The sequence below is a fragment of the Chlamydotis macqueenii genome, chromosome 17 (genome assembly GCF_036417535.1).
Source record: "Chlamydotis macqueenii isolate bChlMac1 chromosome 17, bChlMac1.mat, whole genome shotgun sequence".
In the NCBI taxonomy this organism is placed as follows: domain Eukaryota; kingdom Metazoa; phylum Chordata; class Aves; order Otidiformes; family Otididae; genus Chlamydotis; species Chlamydotis macqueenii.
In genome coordinates, this window is record NC_141572.1 from 13,887,198 (window position 1) to 13,905,400 (window position 18,203).

The 18,203-nt window shown below is 43.7% G+C and overlaps 2 protein-coding genes across 2 annotated transcripts in view; one reads left to right on the top strand and one right to left on the bottom strand.

Moving 5' to 3' along the window:
• Nucleotides 1-5,467: 5,467 nt before the first annotated feature.
• Nucleotides 5,468-11,612, bottom strand: SPRING1 (SREBF pathway regulator in golgi 1). Its single transcript, XM_010128719.2, has 5 exons — nt 11,362-11,612; nt 10,589-10,745; nt 9,194-9,345; nt 8,575-8,688; nt 5,468-7,819 (listed from the first exon to the last, which is right to left on the bottom strand). Exons 1-5 carry the CDS (start codon nt 11,470-11,472, stop codon nt 7,736-7,738), a joined length of 618 nt encoding a protein of 205 aa, XP_010127021.2. The 5' UTR covers nt 11,473-11,612; the 3' UTR covers nt 5,468-7,735.
• A 22-nt stretch (nt 11,613-11,634) lies between these two features.
• Nucleotides 11,635-18,203, top strand: part of RNFT2 (ring finger protein, transmembrane 2) — a 31,691-nt gene continuing 25,122 nt past the window's right edge. Inside the window, exons 1-5 of the mRNA XM_086761914.1 lie at nt 11,635-11,751; nt 12,237-12,424; nt 13,143-13,635; nt 16,467-16,945; nt 17,112-17,188. Coding sequence (XP_086618040.1) covers nt 13,553-13,635; nt 16,467-16,945; nt 17,112-17,188 — 639 coding nt within the window. The 5' untranslated portion in view covers nt 11,635-11,751; nt 12,237-12,424; nt 13,143-13,552. The remainder of the gene's footprint in view (nt 11,752-12,236; nt 12,425-13,142; nt 13,636-16,466; nt 16,946-17,111; nt 17,189-18,203) is intronic.

Genomic DNA, 18,203 nt, shown 5'->3' on the forward strand with positions numbered 1-18,203 from the left:
GGAGGAGATCATTGTTTACATATTTTGTTAGAATTACTTTTCAGCATAGCACTGGGCTTCCATAGAGTGAGATGAAGGTTCATGAGCACAATTTACCTGGGCTTATTTTGAGATAAGAAAAAAAAATTAAGTAACTACTAAAAAAAAAGTTTAACTGATGTTAGTGCCATTTTAGTACTACAACAAATTCTAAGTATAAGCTTTTCACAATGAAAGATCAAGACTAGATAGCATGCACACCTTTCATTTTCCCAAGTCATATTTCTCTTGTAAGCAAGCCTCACCTGCTGTTGGCAGCCAGCTAGGGCATCGTAAGCAGGACAAATGCTTTCTTCAGCAACCTACAGCTTTTCAGTAACTTTGAAATAGATTTAGAACTCTTGTTGCTGAAAAAGTAACTGTATGCTTATCAAAGTAAATCCAATATATTTAAGATGTATTTGCCTAGCAGGATCCAGGTCCAAGGTCTGAGTTCTTAGGGACAAACGCAACATAAATGGAAAAATTCATACTCTGCTTCCTAGCACATGTGCTGAGAAATGCTGGTTTTTTCTCCTGAAACTTTGGATGGGTAGGCCTTTTAACACGCACTGTAACCATGATAGTACAAAATTTTGCATAAGTCTCAAAGCAAAGGCAGACCAAGATACTGGAAAGGTACAGTAAACAACAGATTAAAGTAGGGGTGAAGGGAAATTGAGAAGGGAAAAAAAAGAGTAGAGAGACACTCAGTTATTTCAAAAGCAAGGGGGAGTGCTACACTACCTCTACCTAATTAAAAAAGCAACATTTCCTCCAAGAAGGAGAATTCCTACTATCCTATTTCAACTTTCAGTAACTACAGCTGAGACAGATCCAAGGCAAAGCAGGGGAAGGGAGAAAAGATATAGGAGCCTGACGGGGGGGGGAGCGGGGGAGAAAACGGAGGAAACAAAAAAGGAGAAACCAGAGCAGTCAGTGAGCTGACAGAAAAAAAAAACAAAGGCAGGTTTAGGGGTGGCGGGAGGTTAAAAAGCAGAACCACAGCGTGCTGGGAAAAAGGAGGAGGAGAAGAGGGCTCGGAGGGGCTGAGCCGCTCCAGTGTCCCATGGGGTGAGGAGGCGGCTGGGACCCCCGCCCCACATAGCAAGCGGCCATAGTCCAGGGGACACGACATGCAGCAGTGAGGTTAAGACTTAATTACACCTAAAAGAAAAAAAAAAAAAAGAAAACCGCAGCAAGCTCATTCACCTGTATGCAGTCAGTGGAAGCTTCTAGGCGAGCGTAAACCAAACTGCTGCTCAAACGAAGCAGCACCTCAGCGTGGGGGTGCCTGGCCGTGCGCCCTCCCCCGCGGGGCCGCTGCCTCACCTCGGTTTTCTCTGTGGGAGCCATCGGACGGCACCGCCGCGCTGCGGGGGGAGACGACGCTCCAGCCGAAGGCCGCGGTCTGCTCACGGTTACAGAGCTCCGTGAACGGCAGGACACCGGTCCGAAGGCCACGGTGCCCCGTCCTACCCGAGAACCTCGTCCCGGGGCCCGGTTCGTTACCGCAGCTGCCGCCCCAGCTCCAGGTTCCCCTCGCCCGCAGCTGAGGCGGGAGCGGGGCGGGGGGGTAGGCGGGAAGGGGCGCGAGGAGAAAAAGGCGGGAAACGCGGCCGAACGCGGAGGCGGCGGGAGGGCTCACCCTGCGCCATGGTGCCTGCCCTCCCCGGCGAGCCTGGGCCCGGCCGGAGCCCCGGCCTCGTCCGCAGAGCCCTCCCTTCTCACCTCCGGAGCCGAAGGCGGGGAAGAGCGTTTTTCATGGCGACCTCAGAGCGCAGCTGTGCCGTGGCATCAGGGGAGTCGCCATGACAGACCAGCACACAGCGGCAGTTGGGCAAAACTCTACCATTTCTACCCCCACGGTGAAGGTCAGGGGTAGTCGGTTTGGGGATTTTATTATTATTATTAGTGTTATTATTATTAATTGTTTATTTTATTATTATTGTTGTTGTTCTCAATCAAGTTGCCACAGTACCCTGGCTATTTTCCCCCATTAGCACCCATGACAGCCCAACAGGTTGAAAACCCAGGCAGCCCTCAAAAGTAAGTTTATTTTGTGGGTTTGGGTGGCCAGGAAGGTACAGGCTTAATTCCAGACAGACACTCCCCACGTTTTCCTGGAGCAATGTAACCACTTGTGTTTTGTACTTGTAGGTTTGCCTACCTTTTCCCGGTGAAATTCAGCTCTGAGGGCCGCCTGCCAGCCGGGTTCCACGGGGAGGAGGCCAGCTCTTCTCCGAATGCTGTGCTAACCTCTGCTGGCTGCTCCTCGCTCTTACACCGGTTGAGACGCTGCTGGAAGTAAGCTTGCAGGCGGCCGCAAGAAGTTGAACAGAGACATCGGAAGAGGTATGTTACATTTACTTATGATTTTGCATGCATTTGCTACTACAGAGGATTGGGCTTTTTTAATTTAATGTGTATTTTTAAGGCATCAGCGATTTAGATAAATTAGGACCCTGCTTATTCATATACAAACATTTATTTCCTCAGATAGCACAACTTTTATTACTAAGCAGCTCTTAACTATAGCTTGCAAATAATCTACATTTTTCAGTTTGAAGATGTGGTTACAGCATATCCAGTGTCATCTCACATAGCTGATGGATGCATTTTAGTGCATATGATAATGTCGGTAGCTTTGGATGCTACTTTTTTGTGTGTGTTAAAACAAACATATTACACCTGTGACTTACACCCAACCTGATCCCACTTCTTCACATGGCAGTGTTTGATATCTGTGTAAGAGAGGTATTATTCTTATCAATAGGTACATTAAAGGCTCCAGGTGAGGCCATGGTCAGAAGTTGTAGGAAGTATGGATGTAGTTGTCTTTTTGCTCTAAGGAGTTTAAAATCTAATCAGGTTTTGTGTAGGACAGGAACAGAATGCAGATAAATGACATATGATCACCCATTCACTCTACATTCTGTAGATGTATGCAGAGAGACAGAAAACATACGGGATGAGAGCTGCATTGGAAGCTTCCATTAAATTGGAAGAAATCAGGTGCTAGTCCTCATTTCAACCATTAACAGTAAAAACAAATTGTAATCTCATCTATGGAAAAAACCTAACACTTGCCTCCAGCTTGTGGTCTTCTGTCTCCTTAATTGAAATACATACTAGAAAAGCTGCTACAAGGCAAGCTTTTCAGCCAGAATTAATTTCTTAGTTTTCTCTACTCTGCAACTTTATTTCACCATAGATAAAACAGCAGACCACAGCAACAAACATACTTCAATCTGAAGGCATCCTGAGAATTCTTGCACTTCTAATCTACTAAGAACCGTGATTTCTAAGAAAAATCTGTGACTGTATGACTGCCTCAAAAATGGAAAACATCATGTAGACATGTGATGATTTAGCCCAAGTTACCACACAGTTTCTTGCTCCCCCTCCCCGTTCCCAGTGGGATGGGGGAGAAAATTGGGAAGAAAGGAAAACTCGTGGGTCGAGATGAAGACAGTTTACTAAAATAGCAAAGGAAAACTACAATAACAACAGAATATAAGGATTTTGAAATATACAAAATGAACAGTGTATGTTTTCTCACCACCCGATATCCCAATGACCGATACAGCCCTTCCTGAGCAGTGATCGTGGAAATGAAACCAAGCAGCAAGTGAAGGAGCGAAAAGGGGGCCAGCAAGGTAGAGAGAATGATGCCAGCGAGCAAGAGAGAGGGATGGATGCCAGGAAGGCAGATACCCACCGTGGCCAACCCCCACTTATGTACTGAGCATGATGTTTATGGCATGGAATACTCTTTGGCCAATTTGGGTCAATTATTCTGTCTGTCTTTCTCCCAGATTCTTGCATTTGCACAGTGGCAAAACTTGGAAAGCCAGACAGTGTGCTTGGTCTCATGAACAACAACTGATAACATCAGGGTGTTTTATCAACATTCTTCACACACCAAATCCAAAACACACCAGCTACTGAGAGGAAAATTAACCCCATCTCTGCCAAAACCAGGACAGGACAATATAGATGTTGCTACAAGTCAGACCTTATTTGACCAGAAGTATTAGATAGAACTGCCTGTTTAATTCGACACAGATCAAAAAAGATGATCTAAGTACTTTCCCATCATTTCCTGCAGGTTTTGAAGTTGGCATTTTTCTCCTTCTGCAAATAGTTGTTTGCCTCGGGTTGTAAAGAAATGCAGAGGGCTCTTATTAAAGCACCAATAATTTGCTGAACTCCATCTTTTGTGGAACTTGCTGAGTTAGAAAATTCTTTTTTGCTTCCTCCCCCACCTCTCCTTGACTAGAATAACTGAAGAACAAATATCACATTATGGTGCCAAGTTAGAGGATTTGGTGTGTTTGCAGTTTAAGTGACTAGTACAAGACAGAACAAATCCTACAGCTCAAGCTTGTCCAGCTAAATGACAAAGTAAAAAAAAAATTCTTTTAAAAATATATCAGAACAAAGACTCATGTTTAGGATTTGCTGTGCTTAGTGCTTTATATTCCACAATTGACTACTAATATATTTTGTTAGAAAGTTCTCCAAGGAATTAGAGCCTGAACACATACAGGAGATCGAGTGAAGCGCTGCCACTACAGTGAGTGCGATTCTGAGGATGCACAAACCACGATCCCGGCTCATCAACTGTTTAGTGTGGGCCTCAAGCCAGAAGTCTGCTTTTGCCTTTTCAGAACTCCACTCCATCACAGTAAGGATTTTTATCAAATTCTCTGTGTACCATCCCAATGGAGTAGTATAGCAGGTACTTTCAAGGCCAATGGCTCAGGTTTAAATTCAGCACAGACAGCAGTTACTGCTTTGCCCTTCTGCCATAGATCACTGTTTCCAAATTGGTACAGCCAAATACTATACCTGTTCCTCATTAGATGTCAGCAGCTACCATTTTTCACTAGCATTAATATTCTTGTAAACTACAGAAATCAAGGAGTACACAACCCATTCAATTATCTCCAGTGTTGACCTCAGAGCAGATAAGCAGAGCTAGTCGCTCCATCAAGTGCTCTCATTAAATCTGCTGCCAAACACAAGTCAACAACCTGAGTCTCTTAGCTGACAGATAGAAAGGAGATGTCAGACAGTCACTGACAACCACAAAATCACTTGGCTTTTTTGTAAGAGGGATAGACATTACTTAAACCACACTGAAATATTAGCAGAACATGCAGATTTGATATTCCTCACCATATCTTCACAACATGAAACAAGCATTTGCATTCGTTTCCCTGCTCAATTCACTCTTGCAAAGGGACAGATCTTTCTGTGCACCATTGAGAGAAGCATGCTCTTTTCTCAGATTGAAATGAAATAATTTCCTCTATGAAATAGATTTACCTGCCTTTATTACACATATTAAAGTTAGTGTCCCCCTCTACTCCACTGCATTCTTCAAACTTAACATTTTGGTACAGTTGTCTTATAGTTCAAGAAAAGACATGAGAACAGGGAGTACTTTGGAACACAGATAATTTTTTAATGATTTAATATACAGCACAGACACTAGTTGAACAGCTCAACAACCAGGGAGGGAGGATGCAGTTTCTGTCTCATTCCATGGACAATGGTCACAATGTACTTCTGATCACATTCTATTTCTCTAAGAGAGAAAGGGGCCAGGAATTCCTGCTAATGTTGTCCAAATTAGGTTGGTTTTTAATATTTCTTACAATTACTGCTTCAAGTGGTGGTATCACCTGCTCAGGAATTAATACCAAGTTGGAAGAGAAAGCAAGAGCAAGTCATCAGTATCTTGATCTCAACAGTCGTGGTGCAAAAAGATGAAGTGCCAGAATACATCTCAGCAGGAATGATACAATAGACCAACCTGATGCCCTTCCCTGAGGAAAACAGTTATGAAGTGCTGGAACAGGGGTGCAGAATCTGTTTATCACTGAAGAGAGAAGTAACCTTTTGCTACCCTCTAAAGACAGCATTTCACACTGCATCTTCACACTGTATCATGTCTGCTGCAGCAAGTTGCCATAGGATGGCAGCAAAGGGGAGGCAGATTTTCAGCTGGATAAACAGCTAATGCTAAGGCTTTTAAGCTTTTGGAAAAACAAGATTTTCCAGGAGAATCTGCTGACAGAACCATTAGCTCACTTGATGACTTCTGGGAAAGAACAATGAATACAGTGCAAGTGGATTTTATCAGAGGGCTGGTAACACTACTTCTTGTTTATATCATATGTAATTGCAATAGCATTCTACAGATCTTTGCACCAGGATACTCCACCACTGTGGGCTGTTGGTTTGGTTTTTTTTTTTCCTTTAAAGCCTCTGTAGATTGTTTTATTTCAGTCAGGGAACAGGAAGTATCAGTTTAAACAAGCATACACAAAGTCAAAATCATGGAGGAGATGGATAGAGTAAAAACAAGAGAAATCAGGCTCTGCACATAGAAAAGAACAGCCTGATTTGGTCTAGCGCTTGGACTTCACCCAGTGACTTGCAAGGGGAAGCACACACTTAGTCAGCATTTTACAGATTCTCTACCCATCTTTTCTGCGTTGTGTGGCCTTAGAGGGTGACAGGTTAAATTGCAACTTCAGAGAGCTAGGAGAAATTGTGGGAGAACCAACCCTGTTTTAGCGTCACTCTGATCAGACTGAAATTCCAGAGTAGCAAGTATGTCAAACAGCAAATGAAAAACATCACAACTGTTTAACTGAACTCACGCAACACAAATGTCCTCAGAGGAGGGCTTGTGCCATGTTCTGACATTCTAATTACATCACACACAAGGACACTATTAAATTGAAATCCTAGAACTACCCCACCCTTTTGCCTCCTGCACAATCAGGAGTTAAGTACATTTGAATTACCAAGGCCTGAACAAGTCCAAGCAAACAAATCTTCAGTGTTCCCGGTCAGAAAGCAGACTAGCAGAGAGCTGTTTACAAGACTCAGACTCCTCTTTGAAGAGACTGTTGCAAAGTAACAAGCAAAGCATTTACAGATAATAAACATGCCATCCTAGGCAGATCCCTGCTCTTCTCTTGTGCTATGGGACTTTGACAGAATAACAACTCCATTGGAGTTCTGAATGCTTTAAACTCACTAAGAGGAACATAAGCACTATAGTGACAGATCCCAATACAATTCCTTTAGACTAAGCAGGAAAACAGCCAAGCAATTTTAGTCAGGATCTAAAACATCCTATCAGAGATAACGAAACAAGGACTGAAAGGCATCAACAACTAGCTATGCAAAGTATCAATACTTTCAGCTAGTAATCCATATAAAATGAATAAATAATTCATAATTACATACATAGTGTGCACCATGCATGTCAAGAAGTGCTCCAGAGAGAAGCACATCAGGCATGCTTTACTCTCTAAAAGCAAAAATCCTCCAATTATTACTGTCACTCTGGAAAGTTTCTGGACTGCAGAGACAATTGAATCTCTATGTACAGCTGCAAAGACACATTAGGTGTTTTTCCCATGTTTTATAGCCTAGATCAACTCTGTGCATCCTAAAATTCAGAGGAAGTATTCAAAGACAGTACTAGTACTCTAAAGCAGGTGCATAACAAACTGAAAGCAAGATTCAATCCCAGAGAACTTAAGTCCCTCGCTTAAGCCGTACACCTCTGGGTCTGTCCCCAGAAACATTATCCATTTACACAGAGGCTCCTATAAAGGAACAGCTGTTGCTTTGCTCTTTTGGGTTCTAGCCTCCAGTTCCTTCCCTTTGTTGTTGGCTCACGCAGCTTTCAAACAGGCAGAAGCTCGGGGGGATATTCACCATAGCAGTATTTTGCAATCGGATCTCTGTAGGTGTTTTCATGCTGCACGCTCTGTCAAGAAGAGGAGGAGAAGCTTTAACAACGCACACATGTTGAAACAATACGTCCCTTCAACGGAGGGCCAAAACCCAGAGAATTTATACACATGCAAAAAATTCCCCAAATTCTTCTACACATTAGAATATCATCTGGAGTCAAACACCACTGCACTCACAAAATATAGGAGACAGTTGCTATATTATAGCACTTCAATGTTGAAGCATATTCAGAACCTCCTTTTCAGGAGACTACCCAAGCAGGTGGGAACAGATTCAATAGTAAAAAAAATAAATATATATATACACACACACACACTTAGGCAGTATTGTCAAATGTCCTAAGCGAGCCAAGCCATAATGAATTTGCTACTTGAGATGTGTGCAATTTTCTTGACAAAACTAGAGTTCAGATACTACAGGTAAAAAAAAAAAAAAAAAAAAAAAAAGCTTTGAAGATATTTGAAACTATGTTCTTTCTTTGCAATCCATCCCTATTGCTATATTAAATACTCAAGCTGCACAACATCTCCAACAGCACCTTCTCAGAGGGACAATGCTCGCTTGCACCAAAACTTCTAATAAAATCACATTGGTAACAGAAGTTCACCTCTGTTCTTGAAAAGCAAAAAAAAAAAAATTACAACATAACTTTGAGTTTTGCAGATGATTGTCAGTATATGGCAACTCTAAAAATGTACCATATTTTCCAAGGGTACTTTTTTTAGTATTTTTCCAATTTTGAGCCGTGGACATGTACTTGTGTCTTACCTGTGATGAAGTCCTACATTTCGCCAGGCACAACTCAAAGCGATCTTCCACTGCCATGAAGAGGTTTTGGAAAGCAATAGCTGCTCGGTTCAAGAAACGTTCCAGAAGATGTTGCTAAAGTGGTTAGCAAAAAGGAGACAAAACAAAAAAAATCCACAAACATTGTATTTCAACAAGGAATAATCAACGCCCACCTTAACCTACACAGCTTAAGTACGAGAGGAGTAGTAAGGAACTCCACTTAGAATTTCTAGCAAGCGCTGAAAGGTTAACACATCATGGAACACCAGCAGGAGGAGAATCTACAGAAGCTAACAGAATACAGGGGAGCGCTAATTTCAAAACTGATACTGGCTGGAATACCTTTTCTGCAATCATTTCCCTTCAGCAAATGCAATCCCCCTGAAGTTGAAACATTTTGCAAGGCTCCCAGTATTTCCTCTCAAAGGTGGGAAGGATGGATTTTTTCAAAGCTGTGTTTACAGCTTGCCTTGCAGGCTTTCCTCATCCTTCCAAGAAAAGAAACACTCCCCTCTAAGAAAAAAGGTCCTCGAAAACAAGCACTTTTAGCCTCAGAGGAGCCTGAGAACACCTGAAAAGCAGGAGAAAGTCAATGCACCTTGCTGGGCTGCAGGCAGCAGGAGACGCAGTACTCGTACACACTGCAGCAGCCATTGGGAAGGCAGCTGTGACAGCTGTACAGCTTTGTACTGGGCACGTTGACATTACAACAGCCATTCACTAGTAGATCCTTCCTCTCACAGATGTGGCCTGAAAAATATAAACAGTAGCAACAACTGGCAAGATGTACTCTTATTTTTATGTTCTGTAGAAATCTATAGTAAGAATCACATTATTTCAGAACAGGTTTCTTTATCACTTAATAGATTATTATCCCACTCAGTTTGGCTCAAGTCTTAACTCGCAATTGTTTTAAATAACACTTGGACATAGAGCTGAGTTTTACAACAACCTGGTGTTATCTGCACAACTATTACCTACCTACCCTAATATGCTGTATATACAGTATGAGTCTTTAAATGCAAAATGTTTAAGTTATGATTTCTTTTTGGCATAATTCATTGTTGTGATTGGTGATGATTGTACTGGAGAAAACTAGGGCATATGTTTTTTTCAAATGGTCTACATATGGATTACACACTTGGCAGTTCACTGTGAAGAGACTTAGATTTATCCACACAGGAGAGCTGCAATATTCATTGCTGAGAGGAATCCTTAGCAGTATAGAACCACAGCGTACATCTTTAGGGAAACCATACCACCACAGTGTTAGACTGTGAAAGACACCCGTGATTTGAGAGACCTCAGTGAATCAGCAGTAAGCATGATTCAGGCAGTGCTACATTTAACACTGATACAAGTCACAGTTGTAGTGGTTTTTCTACAGCCTTGGCTTCTGGTCAAGAAAGGTCCAGTGCCTGAGCAACAGGCACACCGGGGAAGCATATGTGCATATGTGCAAGGCATACACTTAAAACAAGCAGTTCATCTGAGAACCCACAAGAGATATCCTTGGGTTTACAAGGGTCAGATGAGCTTGTTAACTGCGACTGGGCACTAATACCAGTCCTGAGCTGCCTCCTTACAGGGCCAATCAAGTTTCCCTGATGACTCTCCCTAACATACCTGACAGTAGGGAGGGAGACACAAATAGCTCTGCAAGCATCCCCACTAAACTGAGCAGGACTCAACGTCTGAGTTCCCTGCAAAGGTAACTGGAGTTCTTTGAATTTAAGGTGGTCCCCGAAACAGAACAGCTGCACTCCTAAGGTACCGTGCCTGGGCTGAGTCCAGCTGGACCCAAGCCTGCTGTGCACAGATCAGATCAGCAAAATTCATCCAGTCTGAGGATAAAACGCCAACAGCAGAGGCGCTGCAGGAAGAATGACTTAATAAGGAGCAGTTGTTACTTGGTAGTGCCATCAGCAATCAGACAGGCAAAGCAGCATTCAACACTGCAATACGCAGAATAAATTCTTAGTATCAAATATACCCAGTTCATCTGTAATGAGGAGCTTCCCCTGCACAGAATTCCTGCACTGGTTACTCAGCTGACTGCCGTTTCCCGAACTGAACTTCACCTTCCACGCGATCGGCTGCTCATGCTCCTGCACTTGGAGGAGATTCCGATCTCTCACTGTCCTCTCTTCCTACAAAGAAAGACAGCAATGCAACCAAACATACAAGTTCCTTCTGCCACGCCAATGCGCGGGCTTTTCCCACAATTAAAAATACATAATAGCTGTAAACTCAAGTGTCAGTGGAGTAAAAAACGTGCTGCTTGCAGTACCTTGCTTTTTGCTATGCACAACATGAAAACAGCACGATCCAGTAAAACAGGAATACGCAAGTTCACCACGGGATCAGCTAACACAGCTGAACTCAGTTACTACAACCACAAAAGTAGCACATATTATATTAAATAACCAGAGGAACATGTATTTCTCCTTTTTAAGTTCTTTGCTAGTGGAATTATAGTTCACAAGAGAGCTTACAACAGAATAATCAAGTCCCTTTGAGGTTTTTTTTTCCCCCAGTTTTGGTTCAAAACACAATTGCTGTCAAATACACTACCAGACATGGCTTTTTTAAACTCTTGTCTTGATTTAATCATTATGATACAATTCTACCCCAGGAGCCCGGTGAGAGCACTCGAAGACCAACAGTTACCCTGGGATAAGGGGTGTTTTCAGCCTCCCCGCCGTGTGCCGGCACCAGGACAGGCTGTCCCGCCAGCGCGGCGGGGGCTCCGGGGCGGGCACTGACCTGCTTGAAGGTGCTGCTGAGGAAGTAGACGAGGGAGAGCCCGAAGACGACGCCGAGGACCCAGCGCTTCCTCAGCAGCCGCCGCCACAGCACCGCTCCCCAGGGCACCATGGCGGGCGGCCCGGCCCCGGGCTGGGCTGGGCTCTCAGCCCTCAGCCCCCCGCCGCAGGGAAGGAGAGGAACGGCGGGGGCAGCGCTGAGCCGGGACCGGCATCACCAGCTCCGGCGGCGGGAGGGAGTGGAGACCACCAGCGCGGCTGCCTCCCGGCCCCGTCTCCCCGCACCGGGAGCGCGGCCCCGCCGCTTCCGCCGGAAGCCGCGGATGTGCGTGAGCTGAGGGGGTGCGGCCGCGCCGGGCCGGGGCGGGGCCTGACACCGCGGCCCGCACGGGTAGGTATGGGGGTCTCCTGGGCCGGGCTGGGACTGCTGCTCCCCCGACCCCGCTTGCTCCCGCCCGCGCTGGGGCGTTTAGACATACTCCAGCGGGAATCTCCTTCCCCGGCCCAAGTGGGAAAGAAGGGCCTCACCTGTGTCTCTCTGTGTGTGTACATGTGTAGCTGTGTACGTCTGTAACTATTTGTAGATATATGTCTCTATATAAATACATGCACGTATATTTTTTTTTATCTCACACACGTATGTGTGTGTATACACAGCGAAGGCAGAATACAGCCCAGGAGTGCCCTGGGAGTGCCTGTGCAGTGAGCAGGGCTGCAGGTGCCGATCCTAGAGGAAAACAGCCTTGTTGGACCATGCACACGTGCAGGGGTCGAAGCACCAAGAGTTCCTGCTCCTCTCTGTCCTTCCCAAGGAGATGGAGAGCTAAAACTCACTGTGCTGTGGTGAAAATGACTCTATGCATGTGCTTCTTACAGATGCGCCTGTTTGAGCACTGATCCAGGTGCCTTACAATCATCCGCCTTGAAAGAAAGACCTGTGATGAGTTTGCAATTTGGACCATCTTGGACCATCTGAAGGACTCCACGTCTGAGATGTCTGCACACTCTTGAGCTTCCCTCTCCCACCGTGGCACCTTGCACCTCTGGTTAAACCTGTTATTCAGGTACTGTTAAAAAATGTCCAAGTGTTGCAAGGTGAAAACCTCTAATCCGGAAAAGGCAGGACCAATCAGTATTGAAACTGAGTGACTTTGGGAACAAAGTCCATTTAAATTCTCTCTGATCTTAAATCTGTAGGACTCTGGGCAGAACAGACAATTACATCTCATGAAGTCCTGCATCTTCAGTACTTAGCATTCATGTCACTGTCCCCTTTGTCGCTTATGCCAAAAGAAAAAATGTCTCCCCATAGAGCTGCGTATCATTTTGGAACATGATTTCACCCCACATTACAATCTAGTAGACTTCTAAGGGTCTAGAAGAGAGTGAAGGATTTTCCAGGTTTCAGAGTTCTCTCTGCACTATCTCTAGCTCTCAGCTTGTAGCATGGGAAGATGGACAGATTTCTTTATAAGCAGTGACCCCAGAGTTGTTCACAGGTACAACGGCTCCGCCTGCATGGGTTAGCCTGTCCTGGCCTTTTCATCATAACCTTAACTATTTTATTTACATAGATATGTGTGTATTTATATTAACTGTGAAGGAGATGTCCAAAGTTGGCATCTCACATTAAAACCTCTGTGTTCTCTGTCAGTGATGCCTCAGGTCCGCTGTTGTCTCAGTTCAGCCCACTTGATGAAGTTCTTCAAGACTGGATGTTACAAACCGAGAATCTTTCTTTTTTGTAAATGTTTATACTTTTTCTTTTTTCCTCCCTCTCAGTTTTGCTTTACAAAGCAAGTTTCTTCAAAAGAGGAAGAAGAGATTTCATTTCCAGAGAGCATATGTCGATACACATGTCACGTCAAGAGCTACTCTGTGAGTTGTCCTCAGGTTCCTTATCAGAACATGTCATCACACAGCTGTACACTCCTTGTGACTGCCACCTCCTGCAAAAGGGGATCTGACTAGTTCCTGCCCTGCATGGAGCCCTGCATATGTGTGCTTCCATTTCCCAGTTGGAAGTTGTTTCTTCACAAGTGTGCTCAGGAACAAGCGCAAGCTTGAGGTGCTCTTTCAGAGAAGAAAAAGATTTATGCCAACCATGTCACTAGCTGAATGGGTTTCACAACCCTCTGACTCTGTGGGCCTTTGTTAGTAGTCACACTGGGAATTGTTGACCTGCAACGTTAATGTTGAGCGTGTTGTGTTTTAAGGTTTTGAGGAAAATGCAGAGACGGCATAGCAGCAACACTGACAACGTTCCTCCTGAAAGGTAAATATTTTTCTGTCTTTTTTCCTCCATTTTGCTCTCCAGAGGGGAATATTCTGATTTAAGTGTATGGTGTGTTTTGGCAGATGAAAGCTTAAAAGTGAGAATGGCATATACTTCCTGTGCATGTAGTGTGGCCAGGCTTTCTGCTCGAGTTTAGAGTTTAGAAACAGATTTACTTTTCTCCTTCATATCAGTTACTGACTGTTACCAACTACAGTATTTCAGGTTTCATGAGCCAGTATGGCATATATGGAGACAGTTGGCTTAGCATATGCAAGGCGTTCTGGAGCTCTAGAAGAGCGATTCATGGCACAGTCCTGTGAGGATCCTGAGTGCTCTCCATCTGAAAGGATCAATCTGTATGAACAGAGGCTGTGTATACTTCTGGTACTAAAATGTTTTAAAAGTCTGCTGGTCTAAAGCTCCCAACTACTATAGCTTAGTATTTTATAAATATTTGGGGTGATCTTTTACATCATCTCAGAATCTGTTTCTAGCTTCGTGTATGTTAACATTTAGAGGTAGAATACCTCTAATTCACTTCTGTAATTATAACATCAGCAAGGGAGGCTTGCCACTGTTGTTGTTCTGGTACTAAATATTCCCTTGTGCCTTCCCAGGGTTGGAGCTTGACTCTTTTTATTTTTTTCTAAAGAAGAAACTAATCTAATTACTCTAACACAAAGATGGAACTAACGAATTTCATTGCTCTAGCTGGGCTGAGATTGTAACTGAAAGTTTGTGATCACAAGCAGTTGCTAAGTATTTCTTAGCGGTTTTGCAGGTAGAGGTGAAGCTCGATGTCATGACCACTTCTAGCATGGTATCATTCTTAACTTCAGGGGAGAAGGCGGCCATCTTCAACTTTTTCTGCACAATGCTGCCCAAGCTTCAGTGCAGGCTGTGGATTTCATATCGGCAGGCAAGCCTGGGGCTTGACAGGCACGTAAGATGTTGTATGTGCCCCTTCATCTGCAGTGTAGAGCTCTCTGAGTCTGTACAAACTTGTAGGGCACTTTGGGAACTGTTTGAATGGTTAAAATATGTGCAAGATGTGCAGTATCTATTACTGAGTGCAAAAGATAAGCGGAATAATATAAATTGGTTTTTATAAACGCTTTTGTTTTTTAACAGGGTCAATGCATATTGTCAGTAACATAGGCTGAAGGTTTTCTAATGGTAGAATGAAATGCTGTTGCCACTGGTCTTCACTTCTGTTAACTTCAGCAGACACAGAGTTTCATCCTTGTTTATTTGTTTTTAAGTATTTCAATGATTAATTCCTTCCTGCTGAATGCACAGTCATGTATCCTGGTAGTATTGTTCCAAACAATACTTGTGTATTTATCTGTAACACCGGCTTCCACCCCATTTGTTTGTTATGTTCCCAGGCATAAGTACTGTCACATCATGTCCCTGTCTTGTGTATACATCCCTGAACTGCAATGTTAAGTGTAAAATCCAAGATCTAGTTGATAAATATTTTCAACCAAAAAGAGGTGTGCAATATCTTGTTGATTTGATTACTTGCCGCAGCCTGTGGAGAGACTTTGGGAATGGGGTGTAGCTATAAAAAGCCTTATTAGGAGTTTACTTAGTGGGAAGGTACGCCCAGAGAGGTTTGAAGCTATCTCCAGAGTGAGATGAAAAGCAGTGCTCTGTGACCTGTAAGATGCCTGGGGAGGCTTTTGAACCCGTGGGAGAGAGAGGTTTAAGGGCCCTGTATGTGCCTGCATGTGCTGTCTCAGCCTGTGACCACTATTTCTAAAGTTAGAGATCTCCAAGGATTAAATTCAAGAGAGACTGAAGCTCTGCAACATGCCTTGTTTGTGGGCTTTGCCTCTTGCTGAGCTTTATTTCTTCTTTACTCTCCTTTTGCAAGTTAGAGAGGTATTTGCTGTCTGCCAAGCATTTACTGCCTAATGATCATTCTACTTGTTACCTGTGTTGTTCCCTGTCGTGTAAACTTCCCGTGTATTCATTTCAGTACCACAGTACAAAGTTCAGGTGAAGAAAGCCTATTTTCTTTCAGTATTAGGATGAAGATATTTAAGACTTTCCTTTTGGAATCTGGCTGTAATCCAACAAGCTCAGGAAAGAATCACTGCTAGATTTAATTCTGCCCAGTACCCAGTAATTTGGGTACATCCATGTCCAATTAGCCAAGAATATAAAAATAAAACAATTTCTCTTGACCCATGAGACAATTTCTCTTGACCCATTCACTTAAAATATTTGTTGCATCAGGGACACACAAGCAGCTCTCAACGCTTCTCTTCCCCTGTTGACTCTGTCTCTTGTTTGTGTTATTCATCAGTAGGCAAATACCAATCATCCCTAAATAAAGACAGAAGATTTGGGGGGTAGGTAATTTCTTTGAGTTAGCTTGATCAATTTTTTTTGTATATGATGTCACCTGTCTTGGTTGTGCTGTATCCAGTCACATGGGGTTTTGTATGTTTTTCTTTAAATACTAAAATCACTATAGAAGATGATGAATTTGGTATCAGATGTGTTATTTCTTTGGTTCCTCCAAAAGTAAAGGGGTTGTTTGGGAACTCTGTTCCTTAGATGAAGGAACTGGTGTATTTTGATCAGTTCTTCAGAAGTACTCTGATCTTATCTTAGGAGTCTGGTTCCTGGCCTCTAGTTCTGCAATTGTGACTTTCCAACAGCAAACAGAGGGAAAAGCATCTGTCATCTGTCATCTACGTATTCTGAGAGTGTGTGAGGAACTCGTAAACTACAGTCAGGATTGGGCTAAAAGACTGAGAAGTTCTGTGGCACTCATTTTTGTTTCATCACTTTTCTCTAATCTCTGTCCACTGCAGAAACCGGAGCCAAACAGTCAGTTCTGAAACCAGCGTGGATGAAAGTGGAGTTTTTGAAAGTCTGAAGGCTGAAGCTTCCTCACCACAACAGCTGTTCTCAGGCCTGGCAGGTATCCCGTCGGGCACCATCACAGCCACACCGTTCCAGTCAGGTTTGGTGCTAGGCTCTTCAGCAGGAGGTGGGGAAGTATTCATTCAGATGCCAGCCCCAAGGGAGGAAGGGACCAGTCGTACAGAAGGAGCCCCGTTTCACCACCGACAATCGTCCCATCATTTCCACCACGGCCATCACCGGGGTTCATCTCTGCTGCACATGGCAGGAGGGGACCGCCATGGGCATGCTGAGGAAGGCAGTGACGAACAGGCTGGGACTCCAGCCCCAGCTCTTTCAGAGTTAAAGGCTGTGATCGGTTGGCTGCAGAAGGGACTTCCTTTCATCTTGATTCTCCTGGCTAAAGTTTGTTTCCAGCATAAGCTTGGTAAGCATCTATCCTGTTTTAGTCACCTATGCGTTTTAATTGCCAGTGCATGCAGAATATCACCCAGTAAATTTTTTTCTAAGCTTGAGGCACTGACATTGAATGGCTTAGGACTGAAGATCCTCCTGCCCAGCCTTGTTTACTTTGACGGTGTCTTTCCCTGCAGGGATTGCCATCTGCATTGGTATGGCCAGTACATTCGCATATGCCAACTCAACGCTTCGAGAACAGGTTGCTCTGAAGGTGAGTACAGCATCCTACTCTCTTACGTTGCTCTTTGTATACAAAACAATGTCTATGTTGAACCCTCTTTTGCAATGTAGGGATTGAATGCCATTATATGAATACAGATCTGTCAGAATAAGAGTACCATGCCGTAATCCTCACTTCCTCCTCCTACTTCTTCCCATTGAAGCTCTCCCACAGTTTCCATCCTGCTCTTTTGTGGAAGTGTGGCATAATAAAACAGAGGAAAAGTCAGAGATATTGTAATCTGCTTCTGGCTCTGCTACTGACTGGCAGTGCATCTTCAAGCACTTCTCTGCACCTTCATTTCCCATTATGTACAGCAGAGGAACTGAAACATATTTCACTAGTTAATGATGAGGTTTAATTTATTAGCATTTAGGTAATGTTTTGAGATGTTCAGCTGAAGGGTTTTGTAGATGTATTGCTTGTTAATATCTTTATAATGCTCTGTTGATAATATGCTTAGAATGCAAAGAAACCAGTGGATCTTTTTGGGTCTTACGATCTCCAGAATACTTCAACAGTACTAAAAGCACAAGACTATAATTGTTTTTTTGTAAAAAATCACATGGGTGGCACAAGTGCATATTTCTGTCTACCAGCAGCAGTGGAATAGATGTGATACAATGCTGAATGAACAGATAAAGTGCACAATCATGTAACAGATCGCTGTTGCCTTGCACTTTGCACCTCTGTCTTTCCAGCAGTCTGCCCCTTAATCCACCTGCTTTAAATCTCAACCTAGCATCCCTGGCTGTTGGACAGCTACAGAGAGCTATTTGTTTAATAAATCAACTCACAAGAAAAATGCTGGGTTTTTTCGTCTCGGGAGTAAAATTTACTCTCCAGAATTACACTGGGCCAAGACCCAGAACAAGATCTTCTGCCGTCCAGCTTCCATCTATAATGTTCCAAATCCTTTGAACTGCAAAATTTGCGCTTCTTTTGACCTTTAATTATTTCCTCAATCAAAAATGCATGTTCTAGAACCTCCGTGCATTTAGATGAC